Here is a 23601-nt window from a genome sequence, read left to right on the forward strand (position 1 = left end):
TAATTTCCAAAACACCAATTTTGGTTCACTGACTTCCAGTCTCACACTGTTCTTGTTTATCAGGTATGATCTTAACGCAATTCTTGAAGTATATTACTCGGCCTTCTTGTTCAGACTAATTCCATCTTTTTCACCTTTTCCCATCAACACTTGTTATTATAGGCTACTGCGTCACTTCTGTAAACTGTTATTCACTTTTCACAGTTAAGGTCACCATTAAGGTATCTTTGTAGGCCCAATTATCACAACAGCCCTCACCCCTGATAGGGCATCCAGACCGCTGCAATGTCCCCAGTTTGCCTTCAAGCAAAAAGGCATCTGGCTCAGTCCCACATTAACCTCCAGCAACGTACTTGGAAAGAAAGATAGAGTCCCTTTATTTGTGTGTAACAGGATAGACAAGGAGGAGTAACGCAGAAGCAGGGCTTGGAGCAAGCTGAGCACAGGAACTGAGTGTAACCACAGACATATGCATTGAGCAGCCAGTGAATTGCTGCTGTTGGGCTTAAGAGCAAGACTGCAAACTTCCTCAGCCAACTAGGGACAATCCGTCATGCGGTCTAGTAGTTGATGCATCCCAGCTGTGCTCATTAGACTGGCAGGAGACTGAGCAAGTGCAGCTGCAGGGCCTTATACGTGACAGCATGTGTACCTTAGGACATTACCAAAGACAGTAATGCTGTCAGAGTGATAGCATCAATGTGATAGCCCAGATTATCATGCCCTTAGTTATGCTCAGTAGTACCTTAGCCCATGAGCATGAAGTCAATGGGAACTCAGTGTAAGGGCATTACAATCTGGCTCTACAGGAGCAGACGGACACTGTACCATGTCACAGCTTGTCTTCTGCTCATCTTAATTGGAAGTGATAAGAAACACAGTTCAGCTCCAATTATCCTGAACTCCCTTTTATCCAAGACAGGGTCATGTTCCCCATCATCTATTAATTACCATCTATTTCTAAACAGTAGTGTTTTCCCAAGTAGTTCTTCCCTTAATTGAGATAGGCCATTTGGAAGCTAATCCAGCTGTGTGCTTCGTCAGGCATAGAGCACTGTCATATTAGGATCCAGATAATGTCAGCTGTAGAAGTAGTACAGAGTAATGCTAAGACACAGCACAACTTTTGCTTCCAGCATGTGTTCACTAAGCAAGATGGACTGGGATTGGAGAGAATGACAGTGTGAAAGACAGCATGAGAGACAGATAAGAAAGGAGGAAAAACTAGATATGGGCAAAATTTAAAATGTTTTACAAATTCATGGTGCTTTTGTCCAATTACTTTGGCTGTAAAAACCCTAAAAAGAAAGTTAGCAAAAAACTGAAGTGCTTCATTGAAATTTTCAAAACAAAACATAACATTTCAATGTTTTGATTCAAAATAACTTTTCATTTAGAAACTGACCTTAATTTTATTAAAAACCAAACAATTAAACACATTAAAAAAGGCTTGAAATAAAAACATTTTGTTCAATCCAATTTTTTTTTTTTACTTTTTTGAGTTGCCAAAAAAAAAATTAAATTCATTTTTGCTCATTCTGAAACAATTTTTTAAATCTATTTTGGAATTGTCAATGAATCAGAAAATCCAGTATTTGCACAGCTCTAGGATAGATAATAGATGCAGCCTCTGATCCCCTCCCCTGCCATTAGCTTTCATATGTTGAATCATATTCAGAGCAAGGGTAACATGCACTATTACAGTTTAGAGCATGGGCGGGGAAAATGATTTGGGTGCAATAAGAATGAACCCAAACTTTCACCCCCAAACTCAAGCCAAAACTAATGTACAATTCAACCAAGTGTTTGATTCATTGTTTAAATGCTCAGGTGCTTCTGAACTTATGCCCAATGGTCCCATTGAAATCAGTGAAAAACCTGGACCAGGTTTAGGTTTGTCTGTCATCACACGCAGCAGAGTGAGATATGATATTCTTGTGATTTTTCCAAGTCTGATGAGAACCAGGCAGTACCTAATGAAAAGTCCGCTTTTTGCAAAGCTTCCAGATCAACAAGATTCAAATGAAACTCCTGAACTTCTCCACAGTAATTACGGGGTGAGCTAACAACATTTTCTATATAGCACCCCTCAAAAGTGACTACAAAATCTCTAAAATCTGGGGAGAAACTCCACCACCATTTGACTCCTTTGCTCCCTACTCCCATTATTTTTGGAACCCTTTTGTAATGATCCGTGGTTTCAATATGCACACTACACCATCTTTTGGTCTAAAGGTTCCTGTATCCAAAATTTTAAAGCTCTGCCCTGGCACCAGCTGAAATTCAAACCTCTGAAGCAGTTTTGCCATCACCACTTTAGCCTCCATCTGTTAAGGAGAAAAGAACACTCAAAATCAGCAGATGCAAATGTTTCTTTGGCTGAAGAGATTTAAATTGAAGACATTGCACAATTCTGTAAAATACGGAGATTTAAAACGATACAAGCTACGGTGTTATTGTAACTCCATTAGGGAGACAGATGCCCCTGTGAGAGGTGTTCCTCAGTCACCTGCAGCATTCCCGAATTGGAGATATATTATAGGCACAAAGATGTGTCTGTTGGTTAAGTTCTAGGTCTGGCTTGGAGACAAGGATACGGATCAATCCACTTTAATATGAGGATTGCCAGCGCAGGTATAACTGCATTTAGATGAGCTCCATTAGCAGCATGGGAGACTGGAAAAACAGAAGATTCCACATAAGAGCTGCAGAGCAGGCAACAAACAGCAAGGCCAGTTTCCCTGCACCGTCCACAAATGTGCGTCAGGACAGCCTTGGGGATCCCAGCTCTCAGGGGAAGAGGCCAGGGCAGTAGATTTGCCTCTATGCCTTTGGGCCTGTCTGATTGCCTGTTGCTTCAGCAACATGGCACAGCATGTACCAATGAAGCAACAGATAAAATTTGTTTAGCTTAACAAAGAGAAGTTTAATGGGTGATCTGACTGCCCGGGGAACAAATATTTAACAATGAGCTCTTCAAGCTATTAGAGAAAGGTCTGACACGATCCCATGGCTGGAAGCTGAAGCTAGACAAATTCAGATTGGAAATAAGGCATAAATTGGTAATGGTGAACGTGATTAACCAACCACTGGAACAATTTACCAGGGGTCATGGTGGATTCTCCATCACTGACAATTCGTAAATCAAGATTGGATGTTTTTTCTAAAAGATCTGCTCCGGAATTATTTGGGGGAAGTTCTATGGTCTGTGCTATATAGAAGGTCGGACAAGATGATCACAATGGTCCCTTCTGGCCTTGGAGTCTATGAAAAAGGTGGGATACACCACAACTTCAGAGGCCTGCCTACCTGTGAAAATATCTGTCCAATACAGGAACGGGGTCCCAAAGAAAATGGAAAATAGGTAAAATATGGCCTACAAGAAAAAAAATACAACATTTATTCTGATGGCTGCCCTGAAATGATAGAAGCTGGTTTATAAGTCAAATATTTCATCACAACTGTAATTTGAATAGCTTCAGAATAATGTCTTTACACCTCTGACTCATTGGAAGGCGCCATCTTCTTAACCTAACAGCAGAATAGCTTCATAAGTCTTTGTACCCATCTCCTGTCATATGAGGAAAATGACACTGTAAACTCTTGGGGGCAGGGACTGTCGTTCATTATATATTTGGACGGTTCACAGTGCAATGGGCCCCAATCTGATTTGGCCTTTGGGTGCTACTCAAGTCTAAATGTTAATAAATAAAATAAAAAAATAATAATAATACCACCACTCTCCTTTGAGAATGGGAGATAAAAACCTGCTGTATAAAACACAAAATTATTAACAATAATGCTTGGATTTGCATCTGAGCATAAAGCTACAATAATAAACACATTTCCCCTGTTAATGCTCTTACCATAATGGTTACTCACTATGTTTTGGTAACATGGTAGTAAAATATACTCACTTTGGTGCATCTTTGTTAAATCGGTCAGGATTAAAGGTCAGTGGGTCCTTGAAAAACTTTTCCAGCCTCCCCATGACATATGTGCTGAACTGCCAATAAAATGTGTGTTTGTATTATTTATGAGCTGCACACTGCTAAAGCCTGTCTGATGGCTCACAAGGACAAAAATAATTCTGTTTGGCTCTAACTAAAGACTTTGCATCACCCTCCCCCTCACTGGATCTGACGTACTGCCACAAACTGGGTCCAAAAGCCCCCTTCACACCTTCCTCTTTTGGTCTTCAGTGCCCAATTCTCTGCTGCCATAACTCCCCCAAAGTCAATGAACTATGCCAGCAGGGAATTCTGGCTCTATAGTGTCTAACTCCATTGTGTGTGGACCTACAACCTGATGGGTTTTGGATGCAGCCATCAAACTCACAAAGAGAGAAGTGTTTCCTGGAATTCTGACACCTTCAATGACATTTTCCTTTCCTGTCCAACGTATGGTCCCTGGAACGGGAGGGTATAATCGGAGGGATTCTTTGAGAACCTGTGTCAGCACAGAGTAACAAAGAGTTAATTATTACAACATGGAGAGAAGAGATATGATGCTAATTCTTCCCCCATAGCATTTCCAATCAGGTCATTGATCTGGAGGGTGAACAATATAAGGAAGGCTCTAGCTAGAGAAGTTGATGGCCAGCAAAGCAGGACAGCTAAATACATATACTTCTGCCCTTCTTACTGCCTTGTGTGTAAGGAGAACACTATGAAAAAAACAACCAAAAAAACCCCACGGCAGCGAGACTAAGAGCCCAGGTCAACTGCCTTGGGCTTGTGGGGCTTGCACCATAGTGCTAAAAATAGCAGTGTAAAGTCTATTACCACTTAGGTTGGAGCTCAGGCTCTGAAACCTGGTCAGTCACCCCAAGACAGACTCTCTGGGGTGGAGTTCCAGGCTATAAACCCATGTTGTCAAAATAAGGGCAGAGATTCACTTGAAATATAGAGAGTGAGTGAGAAATCTAGTTCCATAGGCGCCGACTCCGTGGGTGCTCCGGGGCTGGAGCTCCCACGGGGGAAAATTGGTGGGTGCTCTGCACCCACCAGCAGCTCCCTGCCCCGCCCTCCCAGCTCACCTCCGCCTCTGCCTCCTCCCTTGTGCGCGGCGGGCTCCGCTTCTCCCGCTACCTCCCAGCGCTTGCTATGCAAAACAGGTGTTTCACAGCGCAAGCGCTGGGAGGGAGGGGGGAGAATGTAACACACTTGGAGAAAAGGTGGGGCCAGGGCAGGGATTTGGGAAGGGGTCCAATAGGGACAGGGAGGGAGCGGGGACTTTGGGGAAGGGTTGGAATGGGGACGAGGCATGGGCGGGGAAGGGGTGGAGTTAGAGTGGGGAGGGCGCGAGCACCCATCGGCGCCGGGATATGTTGACACCTTTGCCTAGTTCTATGCTCCGATAATAATTAAACTAAGCAGGCAAGGATTTGTGTGTGATTTCACAGTGAAAACCCAAGAACATCTTTTCTCACAAGGTTATGCTACCCCTGAAGGCTCAGAATACCTAGGACAAACACTGTCAGAACTGACTGCTGCTTTTGCTTGTATAAAATGAAACCAGTTCAGAGCCCCTAATGGCTGTGCTATGACATGGTAAAAGTGCTGCAAAACAACGCCAACTGCCCTTTTGGCCTCATTCTCCTACTGTACCTGTGACAAGTACTCAAGCTTCCCAAGATCTTCATAGTCAATGTCCCTCTTGGCTCCAATAACCTCATCTACTTCAGCATGAAGTCTAGAGGTGCAATGAAGGAGAAGCTGTAGTTATTGACATCCATTTCCTGCTAGACCAAGTGAATAGGGTTTTTTTGTTTGTTTTTTTTAAACCATCCTAATATTGAGCCTGATCTTGCCTTCCTCCCTCAGACAAAATGCCTATTGATTCCAAAGGCTGACTGCCTGAGCAAATATTCCAGGATGAGTACCACAGCAGTATTCATAAAGTATAATGCAATCAAATGTGATAAATTCCATCTGCAGACAAGACGAGCTTGGTATAAAGACTTCTAAATAAATTACTTAAATAGAATTGAAAAATCTCATTTCCATGTTTTTTATTTTACAGTGTGAATTGCATTAAATATTATTTACTTTGGAATACAGATTAGGATTTATTATGAATAAATACTGTTTATTTAATAGTTCTTATAATTATTATGGGGCACAACATGCTCACTCTAGAGTCAGAGAACTGAGCTGGCAAACTAAACATGGAGTGAACATACCTTTCTAGTATTTCAGGTTGCCGCCCCAGTTCCATTATTGTAAATGATAACTGATTCGAAGTGGTCTCATGACCTAAAAATATTGAGAATCTATTTAAAAAGTAACATTGAAAAAATTACTTTTCTATATAAAATTAAGTGCACCAATACAACTGTGACCACAACACCAGAGGCCAGATTGAGGCCTCTAAAAAAATAAGTCTCAAATGCTTAATTTTAATACTGTGCTAGGCAATAAATGAATGAAATCACATAAATGTTGAGATATGCATGTAAGAGACCTTCAGCAATAAAAACCACAAACAAATTGAGCTGCAGATCAAGTGTATTATTTCTTGTCCTACTTTCAGAAGATATGGAGAACAACAGATCTCCATTTTCTTTATAACAGCCCTTAACATTTCTGAAAAGTATCAGACCCCCCTCAATCTTTTTTCTCAAGAATACACATACCAGGTTTTTTAAATCTTCCCCATAGTTCAGGTTTTTCAAACCTTATTTGTTGCTCTTCTCTGCACTCTTCAATTTGTCCACATCTTTCCAGAAGTATGGTGCCCAGAACTGGACACACTACTCCATATCCGTGTTGAGTACAGCAGAATAATTACCTTCTGTGTCTTACATAATTTTTTATTACATTCCAGAATGATATTAACCTTATCACATTGTTGGCTCATATTTAATTTGTGATCTACTAGAAGCCCCAGACCCTTTTCAGCAGTACTACTTCCTACTCAGTTACTCCCCATTGTGTGTTTGTGCATTTGATTTTGCCTTCCTACGTGCAGTATTTTGCACTTGTCTTTATTGATTTTCATCTGGTTGATTCCAGGCCAATTCTCCAATTTGTCACGTCTTTTGAATTCTAATCCTGTCCTCCAAAGTGTTAGCAATACCCCTCAGCTTGGCATCATTCATAATTTTATAAGCATACTCCCCACTCCATTATCCAAGTCATTCATGAAAATATTGACTAGTTTTGGATGAAGAACAGACCCCTGAAGGACCCCACTAGATACATCCTCCCAGTTTGACAGAAAACCATTGATAACTATTCTTTGAGCACATTTTTTCAACACACTGTGCCCTCACTTTATAGGAATTGCATTTAGACCACATTTCCCTTAATGTCTTTTAGCTACTTTCAATGAGATCTAGGGGAGGAGACAGAATCACGAGACTAACCAGCTCTTTGCAGACCATCATCAAGTGCTGCTCTGTGGACCATAGCGTGGGAGCCACTGGTCCAGATATTCTTTGATTATGTTTATCTGATGGGTGGGAGAGTTAAATGTCTTTTTCCTTTTTCTCACTCCAGATCCCACTCAAACTGATTTTACACCACTGTAACTTGCAATGGATTTACTCCTGACCTACACCTGTGTCAGAGAGAGAATCAAGCCCTTAGTAACTCTCATTGTAGACCCCCTGGGAATGCATACTGTTTTCAATAGCTTCCCACATTATGTGTCAGAGTAAAAAAGTTACTGTACAAACCAGCAACGAAGAAAGTGACAAAGTTATCCAGAATATTTTCATCATCTCCAGTCTCCTCCTGAGCTGCTGGGATAGGAAACAATGTAGTTATGAAAGTTCACTTTGCCCCTTTAACAACATTTTGGGGACATAGGAAGGGGCAGGGGGGCTAGAAGGGAGGAGGAGACTCAGTGGTGACCTGGAACCCAAGTTCCAATTCTAAATGTAAAAAGAGGTATATGTTAAACTCAGAAAGGAGCAAAAATCTCCAGGACAAGGTCCCACTTGTAAAGAAACCCTTGTTTGGATCTTCAGCTTGAAAGAAACATTCCTGACCATGTTAGAAATGACTGAGCCTTAAAGTTCAGATCCAGAAGTGAATCCCCAAATTTTGGGCATGTTTGGATCCACTGTTTAACCCTGCAAAACAATTCACAGAATAATGAAATCGGAGAATGTTGTGTTTCCTACCATCGCCTTTCAGGATCTGAGTAAGAATATCTCGTGGGACTTCCTCCCCATTCTGGATGGCCTCTCGCCTCTGCTCAATGCATTCCTTTCCTACACGGTGCAGCAGTCTCACACTTTCCCGGATCTCCTTTATCAATTTTTGTTTTCCTGGCATGTACTGAATATAAAATGTACTTGGTCATTTTACTAGCTTTGCAGAATAAACAAAAGAGGTGTAGAGACTTAGGGCTGGTCAAAACTGTTCTTAATAAAAAACTGGGTTTGATTAAATGAAATTTTTTGCTAAAAATATTTGCTCTCCATGGAAAATTTAGATTTTTTTCTTGAAAGACCAAATGCTTGAAAACCAAAATATTTCAGTTTGGATATGCTGCTGTAGCACTTCACAACAGCTATAATTCAGTTCAGCTGCCTCATGCACCATGGCCAAGGACTCCTGGGAAGCATCAAAATGCACCCTCTCCTGCATCATGGGAGATGTAGTCTAACCAGGGTGTCTGACCTATAGAGGAGAATGGGAACACAAGGCATCTGAACTACAACTCCCATGAGACACTGTGGCAGCAATTTTCAAATAAAAATATTTTGGTTTTCAGTTGAAAAGTTTTGGCATATGAATTTTTGCTAAAAAAAAAATTCACAGAAAGAAAACCCATTTTCTAACCAGCTCTAGTAAAGATCATGATCCTTTTTTCAGATGCATTTATGCTTCTATTCAGAGAGAGAGAGGGGGGAGATAAGAAAATATTTTGTTCAGTGTGTGAGTTTCTTAAATTGCTACTGAAATTTTATTTCAAAAAGAGAGAGGAAAGGAAAGACACAGGAACCATCTCAATCTGTTGATCCTTCTTCTATTGCGAACGGGCCCAAACACACAACCCCAGCCCACTGTGCTCACCAGTCAATATGCATGCAATGACTACAGCTTCACTCTGAAGAGAGCACTAACTGAAGTGAGATGTATACGGACCTGCACAAGAGGGATACGTATCTCATTCATTCCTCTCATGACCATGGACACGGCATGTGGGAAAGGCGTCTGGTGATCATGCAGCGTGTTTAATTCTAGGCCAAAGCCCACCTGAGGATATTGAGAGAAAGAGGCATCTATTTGCTGATTAAATCCTTCTGCTTATTGCATCTATAATTTAAAAAAACCAAAACTCATGAATAGACCCATGCCCTGTTCCTAGATCATGCTAGTACCTAAGGGTTAGATTTTACCTTTAGGTACAGCCCTGAGCAAACGGTGGTATCTAAAGTCCAGAAGCAGCCCCTGTGAGAGAGAGTGTGGCTCAGAGACACCCCTCTGTGTCACACTACTTACCCAATGGGGGTAGTCATTTACTGCTCTCTTCTACCAACCTCGTGCTGGCTCCTGCAGAGAAGATGTAGCCATAGCAAGTTTTTGTTGATGCACAATGGCAATTAACACTATACACACGTGAATTAATACTGACATGTTCCTTTGAGATTTGAGGAGAGGGAGAAGAAGACCCCGGCCTTGGGCACTCTCTCAGGCTACATCTACACTGCAGGTGTGAGCTTGGGTACACCAAAGTTAGTACACCAAAAATGGCAACATAGGCTTCAGCATGGGCTGTACAAACCCATCTGGGACCCTGGATATGCACTTATGCTGCTAGTCCACACTGAATCCCTGCCATTTTTAGAGTGCTAGCTAGATGAAAGCTAGCACTGGTATGGCTACGTGAGGTGCAAATCACACCTCCAATTGCACACCACACACAGTCTGAATGTAACAACCCCTAAGCAAAATGTTCAAAACATGCCAAAGTCCTATTTCCGAAAAGCACATAAGCCACTTAGGGGTTTCTAAATTGGGACATAAAACACTTCTGAAAATGTTTCCCCTCCATCCCTTACTGCAGATCATATTCTGCCACCCTTGGGCAGGTTGAGTGGTACCTTACTCTGCGAGTAGTTATCTTACTTCACACTGACCTCAGAGGGTCTAGTTAGGGAGTATGCTACTACTCTCCCTGTGTAGAGGTGGTGCACTCTCAGCCTGAACTAGACTGGCCTTCAGGGGAAAGTTTTCTGTTTCACAGCTACAGCCCCTTGATTTTGGCCTAGGTATCTGCACTTCAACTGTTCTGTCACTTACAATTGAAAAAGGAAGTCAGACAGTCTGTACCTTTGCAATAACATCCAGAGTCACTCGGCTCATCATGCTCATGATGTCCAGTTCAGTTTTTCCATCTGCTTTTTCCTCTAGCTTCTTCATCAGCTCCTCTGCTTTTTCATTAAAGGTTTCCATCAAACCAATCAGGTAGCTGGACAATTAAAAAAATATTAGTGATGGGGCATCTTTGTTCAAAGAAAAATTATCTTCACTTGTTTTACAAAGGAAAATTTAGAGAATAAAAAAATTTTCAAATGATATTTTAAACTCCAAAATAGCTACATACATTTTTCCAAATTAAAGAAAACACCTGGTATAATCACTTGCTTAAGCACAATAGAACGAGCTAAATTCTGCTTGCACTACTTCTGTGGAATTCAATCCTGCTAGAGATAAGAATAACCATGGAATGAATCACTTTCAGAGCAAAGGGCCTGATTCAGAGCCCACTGACTTCAATGGAAAGACTCCCATTGACTCCAGTGGGTTTGGGATCAGACCCAAAATGAAACAGAAAGCCAAGATTTAGCTTACCTTTTCCTCTAAGCATAGGCGCTGAATTTTATTTTTCCTGGGGTACTCCACTCTGCGGCCCTGCCCCTACTTCGCCTCTTCCCACCCCGCTCTGCCCCCTCCCGAGGCCCCTACCCACCGATTGCTCTCCACCCTCCCTATGCACCTCCCACCAGCTGCCAAACAGTTGTGGCTGGTGGGCGCTGAGCATCCCCTATTTCTTTTCCGTGGGTGCTTGAGCCCCTTACGTTCGGCTGAAAGCTGGATCCATAATTCTCCGTTGCTTGTACCAATGATCATGGTTAAGATCAGTCACTAAGCCATTCCCTAAAAATCTAACAAAAAGATGAGGATTAAGGAAAAGAAAAAGTTTCTGGCAAGGGATTTGATGTGAAGTTTTCAATTCTTTTAAGCCACAGGTATAGCAGCCTTTCCCCATCTGCTTGAGCTCTCATTAGCCTACTTGGTTTTATAATAGGGCAATATTTTGTAATTTCCAATTATAAATATGTTCTTTTCTCAGGAAGCACTAAGCGGATGGGTGAGATTCTGTGGTCTGCATTGTGCAGGAGGTCACACTAGATGATCATAATGGTCCCTTCTGACCTTAAAGTCTATGAGTCTAAGTTGGTCCAAGCACATTATTCCACTCATGCCAGTGGAAGAGGAAATTACTTTAAAAGACAGCTGTGTTTGTACACTGTCTAGCACAACTGGGCCTTGATCCATGAATGGAGGCTTCTAGACACTACCATGTCCAAAACCATAAATAATCATATCTGAAGTACCACATTATATGTTTCAGCAGATCATGCTAGCAGGGTAGGATATTTTCCCCCTCTATGATTAAAACCAGCAGCTGAATACCCCTATGCACAATGGAATGATTCAATAAAGGGCAACCAGTGATTGATTTATTTTTTAAAATAGTCTTGTGAAAACTTTCATCTGCTTTGGGTTCAGCTCACAGAAGCCCAACTGTTCTGAGGCTAGGTGTATATCCCACAAGGGAGGAATGTGGAAGATAAAGGACTTCCACGTGTACTCTCCATTGGTCCACTAGAAAGACAGTTGATTCTATTTGAGTCTCATCACATTACTATAATGGGTGCCTTGTGCCCAATGATGACTGCGGGTTAGCCAGGGATCCCAATTTAAAGTCAAATCCAGATCCGATCAAAGCAAATTTAATCCCTTCCTCCCATTTTATTCATATCTAAATTTATTTTAAGCAGACGATGCTTTTGATTGGAGCTGGCCTACCTCATGCCAAATATAGCATAGAATTTGCTATATGTTATTCGATCCTTCGGGTACTGTGGTATCATCAGGAACTCCTAAAATCAAATCCCACAGTCAGCAAATATAAAGAGCCATTCGAGCATTCAATAATTTCTGTGTTTTACCAAAAGTCCACAGGCAACAGGCTCCATGAATCACACAAAGTCGTCCCATGAACTATTAGGAAGGAAGGAATTTATCTGCCAGACAGAGTTATTTTAGAGGGTTTGTCTCCCTCATTTGTACACTTACAGAACTTAAGGATTCTTTGCCGGCCTGGCACTAGAATACCTTTTCTCCCAGAATCTGAAAGTGCCTTACAAAAGTTGCTCAAATCTCACATCACTATTATTCCTATGATTCAGAAGGGGGAAACAGAGGCATCTAGCAGTTAGTGGATGACTTTTTGGAAGTGTGGAGCACCTGCAGCTCTCATTGACTGCAGTAAGTGCTGCGGGCATCCACTATCCTGGAAAGAGATGTCACAAGTGGCTTGAATCACGGCAACAGTGCAAGGCAAACAGTACAGCAAGAACTAGAACCCTGGCATCCTGGCTCCTAACCTAAGACTCCAAACACTGCACCACACCAATTCATTTTATAAGAGGACAGATGGCTGGGTGGATGGATAGGATGATTCCAGTCAGATGATTTATGCAGTACCTTTACTCCTTCTGGACTTAGAACCATTAGCGAGACTCTGTGAAAAGCATTAAAACGTATAATGGGGCCATACTCCTCTGCCCTACAAGAGAAAAGAGGGAGAAGAATTATGGTGCAGATCATGTGTGAAATGAAAACACCTCAAAGAAACACAATACAGTGTAATGGGCACTGCTACCGTCACACCTAGGCAAAGCACTTACAGCAAGACCTATGGTTTGTTCCTGACTCTGTCACTGACTTGCTGAGTGTCTCAGGGCAAATCACTTAATCTCTTTGTGCCTCAGTTTCCCAATTTGTGATATAGGGTAAATGATGCCAGCATGTCCCTCTCCTGTGTAATGCTCAGTGGTGGTGTGGTTCAATAAAAGAAAAATTATTGAAATATAACAACTTACCATGGTATGAAGAGATTAAGCACCAGTTCATTTTTCTTTAGCATCCTCCAGATGGTTGGCAGGTGTCCCAGTAAAAAGCTGGAGAAAACAAAACTAGATCTTAGTCTAATCCTAAGGCTGAAACACTACTCTGTCTATAGGCCTCAAGAGTCTATGGACGGAATGAAATATGGGAGATAGACTTAAAGGCTGGAAGGGACTTGGAAGAATTTATTGGTTCAGCTCCCAGAATATGCAGGTCTTGGGGGATCTGCATGAGGCAGGGAGCATTGCCATTAACTTGCTGTGTGAACTGACACAAGTTAGACCTTACGTATCAGTTTCTCCATTTGTAATAATAGAGATAATGTTTATTTGCCTTTGAAATGTGCTTTAAATCTTCATTTGAGGACAAGAGTAGATTGTATTAATGAGTGTGTATTTCTAGATACAGTGATTGCAACTCTGTGTGGCTTGTAAACTTTTGTAGAACTTAATCACGTTGTTCTGGTTTCCACTAATGTGCTGTCTGCATTGCTTGTATTTTCTTTCCTTTTAAGAAAACACACTCACAACGCACAGCCCCTCCTAAAAGACACATTCCCCACCACCCCCTTCTCTGATGTTTACAAGGCAAGACTCCCTCAATTGTTCTGCAGATTTCTCTGCATTCTGTAGGAAGAAGGTCTGTGAACAGAGACTGAGCACAAAGACTCCGCTATTCTGTAAAATGAGACAGTCTTTTGTCTGTGTAAGAATCTGAGTTGTTTGGGATTACAAGTGGTAACTGTCTTGGCATCAGTGATAAAGGGACCCAATGCCTTCAGTCTAATATTCCTGAATCCATGCCGTAGTTGTTATATAATTGTATGTACAGAAGAGAGAATGTGGGCCCAATTCTGAACATCTTTACACCATGGTAACTCAGTCAATGGTGTTACACTGCTGAAAGTATGATTAGAATTGGCCCCTCTCTGTCTACAAATTCTGGTTCATTCAAATTATGAAATAAAGAGGAAAAATCAGAAGGGAAAGTATTGGCTAATATGGAAATTACATAAATGAATAAAAGGTGTTAATCCATCAAATGCATCAGCTTTATTTAAAACCCATGCATCAATTCCTTCCTTTAGAGGCGAGCTGGGAATTCCCACTGACTTGGGGAGTCTGTGGGAAGTAGGATCTGGCTCAGCAGCTTCCTACTGCAATTTCTCACAAAACCAACAAGCTGTGCTTAAGGGGATCAGTTTTCCAAATGAGACACAGATAGCTGTGCTGTTGTTATGGTACAAAGCACAGGTTCCCTTTCTCTATGCTAGCTTCTTTCAGTTACTAAAAATGTCAAGCATTTAATAAAATTACCCAACGGTTTATAACAAACTCTTTTAACCCTTTGTGGGTGTGAATCAGTGAAGTTCCCTTCTAGCAACTGGACCAAAAAAGACAGGATCCCTGCTGCTGTTAGCGAAAGAAATTCTCCTTTAGCTGAAGTATCAGAAACCTGTGTTTTCTGAGCATAAAGGAGCAAAGTTGTAGCCCTGGCTCCCCTTCTGCGTGTTTCATTTGACGACTGTGGTTGTTGTCCTCACCACAGATATTTTTCTTCAAAATTTCCCACCAATGCAAGTCCACCAGTGCCAGAGTCACTGGTGGTAACAATGGTGGGAATGCTCACATACGCTGGCTGCCAGTGGTTTAATTCACTATGACAGAGGAAAGATGGCCAAATGGTTAGTGCACTAGCCTGGTACTTAGGAGAGCTGGTTTCAATTCCCTGCTCTGTCAAACACTTTCTGTGTCACCTTAGACAAGTCACTTTGTTGCTCTATCTCAGCTCCCTATTGGTAAAATTCACAGGGATGTTGAGAGAAGAACTATGTTAAAAGCATGTGAAGTGCTCACTACAGTGGTAAGAGCCCTGCAAAGCGTACCATAGATAGTATTGTCTAGATCTGCTTAGAGCAGTTCTAGTTGTTAGAACACTGGTGGCAAAAGTGGCCTGTCTACACTAGTGCTCCTGCTGGTTGAGCAGCACTGGTGCTGGAGAAAGGTTTAGTATAGAAAAGGCCTCTGAATCCTACTCTATGTATGCTCTAGCCCAGTGGCTGGTTGATGGAGACGGAACATGTCAACGGTCCTACTATAGAACACTTCTACCCCATCCTCCCATGGAAAGGACAGCACCACATTTTTTTCCACTTATGCTTTTTTGATCAATGGGACACCTGATGGACTTAACACATAAAGTTAAGCATGTGTTAGCAATCCAGGAGTTTAATGAGTATGGTTTGCAGGATCAGGACCCAAGATAATACAGAACATATATTCTTCACACAGGCCACTTGCATATTTTTTTTAAGAGGCTGTTGGTATGTAAGCCTCAGTTGCCACGCTAATTAACACAGACAGCACTCTATGGCCCTAAATGACTAAACCAGCATGTTTGAGGCCTGGTCTACACTACGCGTTTATACCGAATTTAGCAAAGTTAAACTGATTTAACCCTGCACCCGTCCACACAATGAAGCCCTTTATATTGATATAAAGGGCTCTTAAAACCGATTTCTGTACTCCTCCCCAACAAGGGGAGTAGCGCTGAAATCGGTATTGCCGTGTCGGATTAGGGTTAGCGTGACCGCAATTCGACGATATTGGCCTCCGGGCGGTATCCCACAGTGCACCATTGTGACTGCTCTGGAAAGCCATCTGAACTCGGATGCACTGGCCAGGTAGACAGGAAAAGCACTGTGAACTTTTGAATTTCATTTCTTGTTTGGCCAGCGTGGAGAGCTCACCAGCACAGGTGACTACGCAGAGCTCATCAGCACAGGTAACAATGCAGTCTCCTGAGAATCGAAAAAGAGCTCCAGCATGGACTGCACGGGAGGTACTGGATCTGATCGCTGTATGGGTAGAGGATTCTGTGCTAACAGAACTCCATTCCAAAAGACGAAATGAAAAAACATTTGAAAAAATTTCCAAGGCCATGATGCAGAGAGGCCACACCAGAGATTCAGTACAGTGCCGTGTGAAAGTTAAGGAGCTCAGACAAGCCTACCAGAAAACCAAAGAAGCAAATGGAAGGTCCAGGGCAAGGCTGAAAACATGCCGCTTCTACGCTGAGCTGCATGTAATTCTAGGGGATCCGCCACCACTATCCCACTCCTATCTGTGGATTCCGAGGTGGGGGTGGTAATCTCAGCCATGCCTGAGGATTCTGTGGACGGGGAAGATGAGGAGTAGGAAGAGGAAGACAAGCTTGCAGAGAGCACACAGCACTCTGTTCTCCCCAACAACCAGAAGCTTTTTCTCACCCTGACGGAATTACTCTCCCAGCCCTCCCAAGCCACTATCCCAGACAATGAAGTCATGGAAGGGACCTCTGGTGAGTGTACCTTTGTAAATATAAAACATGGTTTAAAAGCAAGCGTTTTTTAAAGATTAATTTGCCCTGAGGACTTGGGACGCATTCACGGCCAATACAGTTACTGGAAAAGTCTGTTAACGTGTCTGGGGATGGAGCAGAAATCCTCCAGGGACATCTCCATGAAGCTCTCCTGGAGGTACTCCAAAAGCCTTTGCAGAAGGTTTCTGGGCAGGGCAGTCTTATTCCGTCCTCCATGGTAGGACACTTGACCATGCCATGCATGTAGCAAGTAATCTGATATCATTGCACGACAAAGCCTAGCTGAGTATAGTCCCGGTGTTTGATGGCATTCAAGCAACATCTGTTCTTTATCTCGCTGTGTTATCCTCAGGAGAGTGATATCGCTCATGGTAACCTGCTTGAAATTCAGGAATTTAATTAAGGGAACAGAGATGGCCATTCCTACTGGGCTGTTTGCCTGTGGCTGAAAAGAAATCCTTACCTGCAAGTAGCCAAGCAGGAGGAAGCGGGGGGTGATTGGCGCTGAGCTTTTTTGTGTTTGGCTAGCAGGGATCTTCCCTGCTACCAACCACACGGTGGGGAAGGGAGGGGGGTGTTTAGCAGTGATCTTCCATGATACCAGCCACATGGTGAGGGGAGGGGTAAAGTGATCATCCCAGAGAATTGGATGCGGGAGGTGGTTTCTGCTGCTGCACAAGACAGGAAAGAAGCAGCACTCAATGGGCTTTGCTTGCTATTTGGGAAAGGAGGGTGCTGGATATATGAAGTCTGCACAAGACGAAAGACAATGGCTTACCATGGCCGCATGCAAGCCGAATTCTGCTGCCCGGACCTGCATCTGTGAGATCTAACACCAGAGCTGCAGGCACTCAATATTAAGATGCAAAATGCGACCTTGTAGTGAAATCACATGTGCTGTGTAAGGTGAATAGTGTTGTTCACCGTGAAAGAGTATAACCATAGTTCTGTAAAATGTATCTTTTTAAATACTTCTCTCCCTTTTTTCCCCTCCCTCATGCAGCTGCAAATTTTTCAAGCCTCTCTACTCCATCTCGAAGGCTATCTCAGATAAGGCAGCGGGAAAAAAAAGACACGAGTTGAAATGTTCTCGGAAATCATGGAAGTGACTCGCAATGAAAGAGCTCATCTGAATGAGTGGAAGGGCGTGGTATCAAAGTATAGGAAAGATGCCAGTGACTGTGAGGACAGGAGGGACGAATGTGAGGACAGGAGGAAAGTTCGAGATGAGAAGTGGCGGCAGGGAGATCAGCGGTGGCAGGATCCAATGCTGGGGCTGCTGTGTGATCAAACTGACATGGTCCGGTGTATCGTGGAGCTTCAGGAATGGCAGCAGGATTTTAGAGTGCCGCTGCAGCCCCTGTATAACTACCCCTCCTCACCATGTTCCTTAGCCTCCTCACCCACCAGACGAGTAAGAACGCGTGCGGGGAGGCTCTGTGCACCCGCCCACTCCACTCCTGCAGACAGCCCAACCAAAAGGCTGTCATTATTATGAAATTTTTTTAGTGGTCTTTTCTTTCTCTCCTATCCTCATCCCAAACCCCACCCGGACTACCTTGTCAGTTCTCTCCCTCTTTTTAAAATGAATTAATAAAGAATACATGATTTTTAAACGAGAGTGACTTTATTTCCTTAGAAAGCAAGCTGTGTTCAAAGGGTGGAGGTGGCTTACAGGGAATGAGTCAATCAAGGGGTAGTGGGTTTCATCAAGGAGAAAAAAACCACAACAGTCCCATTGTACCCTGGCCAGTGATGAAACTGGTTTTCAAAGCTTCTCTAATGCGCACCGCTTCCTGGTGTGCTCTTCTAATTGCCCTGGTGTCTAGCTGCGCGTAATCAGCGGCCAGGTGATTTGACTCAGCCTCCCACCCCGCCATAAAGGTCTCCCCCTTACTCTCACAGAGATTGTGGAGCACACAGCAAGCAGCAATAACAATGGGGACATTGGTTTGGCTGAGGTCTGAATGGGTCAGTAATGTGCGCCAGCGCGCCTTTAAACAGCCAAATGCACATTCTACCACCATTCTGCACTTGCTCAGCCTGTAGTTGAAAGCTCCTGACTACTGTCCAGGCTGTCTGTGTATGGCTTCATGAGCCATGGCATCAAGGGGTAGGCTGGGTCCCCCAGGATAACTACAGGCATTTCAACATCCCCAACTGTTATTTTTCTGCTCTGGGAAGTAATTTCCTTGCTGCAGGTGTTTAAACAGAGTAGTGTTCCTGAAGACGCAAGCGTCATGAACCCTTCCCGGCCATCCCACGTGCAGGGCCAGCTCCAGGCACTAGCTTATCAAGCAGGTGCTTGGGGCGGCAACTCCAGAGCAGAGAGGCACTTTCAGGTATTCGGCGGCAATTCAGTGCAGGGTCCCTCACTCCGGCTCGAAGCAAAGGACCTCCCGCTGAATTGCCGCAGATCACGATCTTGGCTTTTTTTTTTTTTGGCTGCTTGGGGCGGCAAAACCCCTGGAGCCGGCCCTGCCCATGTGGATGTTAGTGAAACGTCCCTTGTGATCCACCAGTGCTTGCAGCCCCATTGAAAAGTACCTCTTGCGGTTTACGTACTGGGTGCCCTGGTGCTCTGGTGCTAAGATAGGGATATGGATTCCATCTATCGCCCCACCACAGTTAGGGAATCCCATTGCAGCAAAGCCATCCACTATGACCTGCACATTTCCCAGAGTCACAACCTTTCGTAGCAGCAGCTTAGTGATTGCTTTGGCTACTTGCATCACAGCAGCCCCCACAGTAGATGTGCCCACTCCAAACTGATTCCTGACTGACCGGTAGCTGTCTGGCGTTGCAAGCTTCCAGAGGGCTATTGCCATTCACTTCTCAACTGTGAGGGCTGCTCTCATCTTGGTATTCTGGCATTTCAGGGCAGGGGAAAGCAAGTCACAAAGTTCCATGAAAGTGCCCTTACGCATGCAAAAGTTTTGCAGCCACTGGGAATTGTCTCACACCTGCAACACTACATGGTCCCACCAGTCTGTGCTTGTTTCCCGGGCCCAAAATCGGAGTTCCATGGCTAGAACCTGCCCTATTACCAGCAGGATCTCCAACATGCCTGGGCCCGCAGTTTGAGAGAATTCTGTGTCCATGTCCTCATCACTCTTGTTGCCGCTCTGCCATAACCACCTCCTCCTCGCCTGGCTTTGCAGGTCCTGGTTCAGCATAGACTGCACGAGAATGCGCGAGGTCTTTAAAACGTCCACGATTGCTGTCCTGAGCTCAGCAGGGTCCATGCTTGCCGTGGTATGGCGTCTGCACAGTTCACCCAGGAAAAAAGGCACGAAACGGTTGTCTGCCACTGCTTTCACGGAGGGAGCGGTGAGGCTGTACCCAGAAGCATCAGCGACAATGTTTTTTGCCCTATCAGGCACTGGGATCTCAACCCAGAATTCCAATGGGCGGGGGAGACTGTGGGAACTATGGGATAGCTATGGGATAGCTACCCACAGTGCAACGTTCCGGAAATCGATGCTAGCCTCGGTACATGGACGCACACCGCCGAATTACTGTGCTTAGTGTGGCCACGTGCACTTGACTTTATACAATCTGTTTTAAAAAACAGTTTCTGTAAAATCGGAATAATCCTGTAGTGTAGCCATTTCACACATTTGCATCATTTCACACATCTGCGTCATTGCAAGTTCATTGTTTTCCAGGGCTCTGCAGAGATTCTTGGAGTGCAGAGGATTCTTTGCAGAAGTCCTGGATTCCAATTGGAGCTGTGGGGGGGTTCAGCATCTCACAGGATTGGGATCTTAAAAATGGTTTTCTTTATCACATGAACAAAGATTCAGATCAAAGAGCTACAAGGGGACTAGAATACTCATTAAACTCCCGGATTCCTAATACCTATTGTAGACCACGATGTGATACCTTTGCTCAGGCTGGGATGTATCAGCATGTGACAATTATCCCAAAAAATGTCAGTTTGGAAAGACATCTATTTTTCCATGTTTTCCTTTAGATTTCTTATGTGAAATAAACCTTTGATGGGATAATCAAAGATGTGAACCATTCAAGTGAGAAAAATGGCCCAAAACCCCAGTGCAAGGATCATTTTCACAGCTATTCAGCAGAATGTTTTAATTTAAAAGTGCCCATAAATGAAGGCTCTGAGCACCTTAAACAATTTACCCAGTTTCTATTCTAAAATATACAACAGGGTATCAAGCCTAAATAAAGCTCATACTTGGAGCCACACAAATCTCAATATAGTGCATAATATAGCAGTGTTGGAAATTAAAAAGGGATATAGAGATCACAAGCCTTATTCTGAAGGATCCTACCTAGGCTGATCAGTGAAGATCAAACCAAAAATCCTTAAGAAGAAACAGACAAATAAACAACCAAAAACTTAACTTACATGGTGCCACAGGCCTAGAAAGCCATTTTGATCTAACTACAAACAGGACTAAAGCTGGTGTATCCCCAATATTAATTTGTAGACTCTGAACAGACAGACATGATAACTGTAGTTACACAACCAAACTTGATTGTTGCAATATGCAACAGAATGCTTATGCAATAGAATGCTATTGCTGCATCTGCTCACACACTGGTATATGCCCAGTTTACTAGGGCACACAGGCCCAAAGATAAGATTAAATAAGCAGCCTCAATACCACTACATGAGCTGGTTTCTCCCTTGTGACAGCAATGCCACGTTGGGGCTACAGGTCTCTTTACCCCTGTTCATATCTGTTGACATTTGTTTTTTGCCAAAACAGAACACCTATACGGTAAGGAAAGACTATGCTGAAGCAGGTGAAATTATTGTCAGCTGACGTGGTCCAAAAATTCTGATATGATCACAGGCATTCAGGAGGGGGGAGGCTTTGTGCCGAACAGGGTCAGTTTAAAGACAGTGTATGACAGAAACAGAGCTTCAAACATATCCAGTCCGCTAGCCCGGAGATGGATCACAACCCCCTCCCCCTGGTTTGCCAGGGCCCAAATCCTACAAATATAACTCAAAGCCAAATCCTCCAGGTAAATGACTTAAAGTGCCTCTAAGCAGGTGCTTACCGCCCCCAGCATAAAAGGAGAAATCCTGACCTCATTCGAGCCAATGGCAAAGCTGCCACTGACTATAACGGAGCCAGTTCTGCACCCAATGCGGGTCAGGCCAGCACGCCTATCCCTGCAATACCAGCAAGGTCACGGACACCCCTCCCGAAGGGACAGCACAGCAGCCCCCTCCCCTGTTTCCTCACTGGGCCACGCTGACATTAGCAGGGCAGCAGATGGGCACCCAGGCTGGTGCAAAGTGAGAACCTGCCACCCCCAGGGGACCTGGCACTGGTGTGGCACATGGGCGGGGGGTGCTGCTGAGATGCCTGAAATAGCAAGATCCTTGCTCCCCCTCGTCCCTCCCCGGGGGCAGGCTGCTGGCCCCCCCTTACCTCGCTCTCGGGGGGCCGGGGATGTGATCGTACTTCGCGTGGACGGCTCTCACGTAGCCGCAGTAAAGGCCGAAGGTCAGGAGGCAAAGAGAGAGCAAGAGGAGCAGCAGGGCCCCCAGCCACTCCATAGCGGGGGCTAGATTGCTCGGCCGGGGTCGGGCGGGTGTCCGACTCCCTGCCCTGCCCCTCGGGGAGAGGCAGAAAGCGCCGCAGGGCTGTGCTTAAAGAGACAGGGCAGCCCTGCCGCGCCGCCCAGGCCTTCCCCCGGCTCTTCTGCCTCCCGTCCCGGCTGGGCCCCGCAAAGCCAAGGAGTCTGTAACAGCCTGTCCCCAGCCCGGCCCACGTCCCCCGGGGGAGCCTTGCTGCTCTTCTCACCAGAGGGAAACCAGAAAGTTAATAATTCCCCAAGGGAGCTGTCAGCACAGGGCAAAATCCACTGAAGGGATACAGGGAGGTGAAACTCGTGTGTTATACAGAAATGCAGGACTTTCCTCCCCTTCGGTTATACAGCCTGGTTCAAAAATCACGAGTAACACCCCTCCTGCCCACCCCGAGCTTGGCCTAAAAAGCTTTAATTTTTAAAATCAAGATTTAAAAAAAAATCTTAATATTAAAAATATATCCTTTGGGTTCTCTGTATTTGCCTTCTGACTTGTGAACTTTGAGATCACATTCGGGTCTTGTTTACAAGCGCAAGCGGCGCATAGGAGCAGAAATGTAATTTTTCTTTTTAATTAACATCTGAGATTTTCCCACAATTCATAAGACTGCTGGAGCAGAGGATTTAAGAGACAAAACACTCAATACTGTGCAACTTGTGATAAAATCTGAGAGTTGGCAACCGAGAAACAGTCACTTGATAGTTCGTTGTTATGATGTTGGCTGACTTTTGGGGCATTCATTTCACAAATCTTGGACAGCAAAGATCAAAGGGCTAAAATCGAAGGTGCCTTTTAAAACACATGTAAACTAATCTAGGACCACAAATACTAAAATGTCTTAATCGTAATCCTATGATCATTGCATGACATCACTACAAGGCAGAGCTTTGGCTTTCTGGTTTTCTTAACTATGCATTTCTTACCTGAACATATCTGCATTTCTTTCAAGTGTAACCTTAAACCCTGAGTTTCCTAGTTTATTATGCTTGGTTTTGGATAATTACAACGCTCTTGGAATGTTTTTACTGTGAAGTTAAACGTTGTTAAAGTGCTCTGCCCACCTTTGCAGTATCTTCTCTTTGTCAGTGAGCAGTGTAGTGCAATCCATACTCAGTATTGGAAACGTTCCTGATGACCGTGTCCCTCAGAGCATCATAGAAGTTCTTCAGCATAGGACTGAATCTCATCTGCCTTGTTGCTTGGCTATGAATATTGCATGACTAATAGACACATCACAGTGACAGCAGTAAACACCGAAGTATTAAACTGCCACCTAGTGGAGCTTTGGAGAATTTGCTAGATAAAATAAAGTGACAAGGTGGATGACGCAATATCTTTTATTGGACTTTTATTTCTATTGGTGAAAGACAAGCTTTAGAGCTACACAGAGCTCTTCTTCAGATCTGAGAAAGGTACTCAGCCTGTCATAGCTAAATACTAGTTGGAACAGATTTAGCATAAGTAGTTAACACCTATTCTAACGGACCATTCAAGGGGAAGTGGTCAATT

At 43.9% G+C, this 23601-nt stretch overlaps 1 protein-coding gene across 1 annotated transcript; it reads right to left on the reverse strand.

Moving 5' to 3' along the window:
* Positions 1 to 1559: 1559 nt before the first annotated feature.
* Positions 1560 to 22059, reverse strand: LOC115651356 (cholesterol 24-hydroxylase). The gene is made up of 15 exons (XM_030562282.1): positions 21932 to 22059; positions 13133 to 13210; positions 12735 to 12816; positions 12054 to 12127; positions 11039 to 11125; positions 10290 to 10428; positions 9102 to 9212; positions 8132 to 8288; positions 7682 to 7747; positions 6185 to 6257; positions 5610 to 5694; positions 4339 to 4449; positions 3918 to 4006; positions 3310 to 3376; positions 1560 to 2327 (listed from the first exon to the last, which is right to left on the reverse strand). The coding sequence occupies exons 1-15, from the start codon at positions 22057 to 22059 to the stop codon at positions 2166 to 2168; spliced, it is 1509 nt and encodes a 502-aa protein (XP_030418142.1). The 3' UTR covers positions 1560 to 2165.
* Between the last annotated feature and the right edge of the window lie 1542 nt (positions 22060 to 23601).

Source organism: Gopherus evgoodei, chromosome 4, assembly GCF_007399415.2.
Source record: "Gopherus evgoodei ecotype Sinaloan lineage chromosome 4, rGopEvg1_v1.p, whole genome shotgun sequence".
Lineage (NCBI taxonomy): Eukaryota > Metazoa > Chordata > Testudines > Testudinidae > Gopherus > Gopherus evgoodei.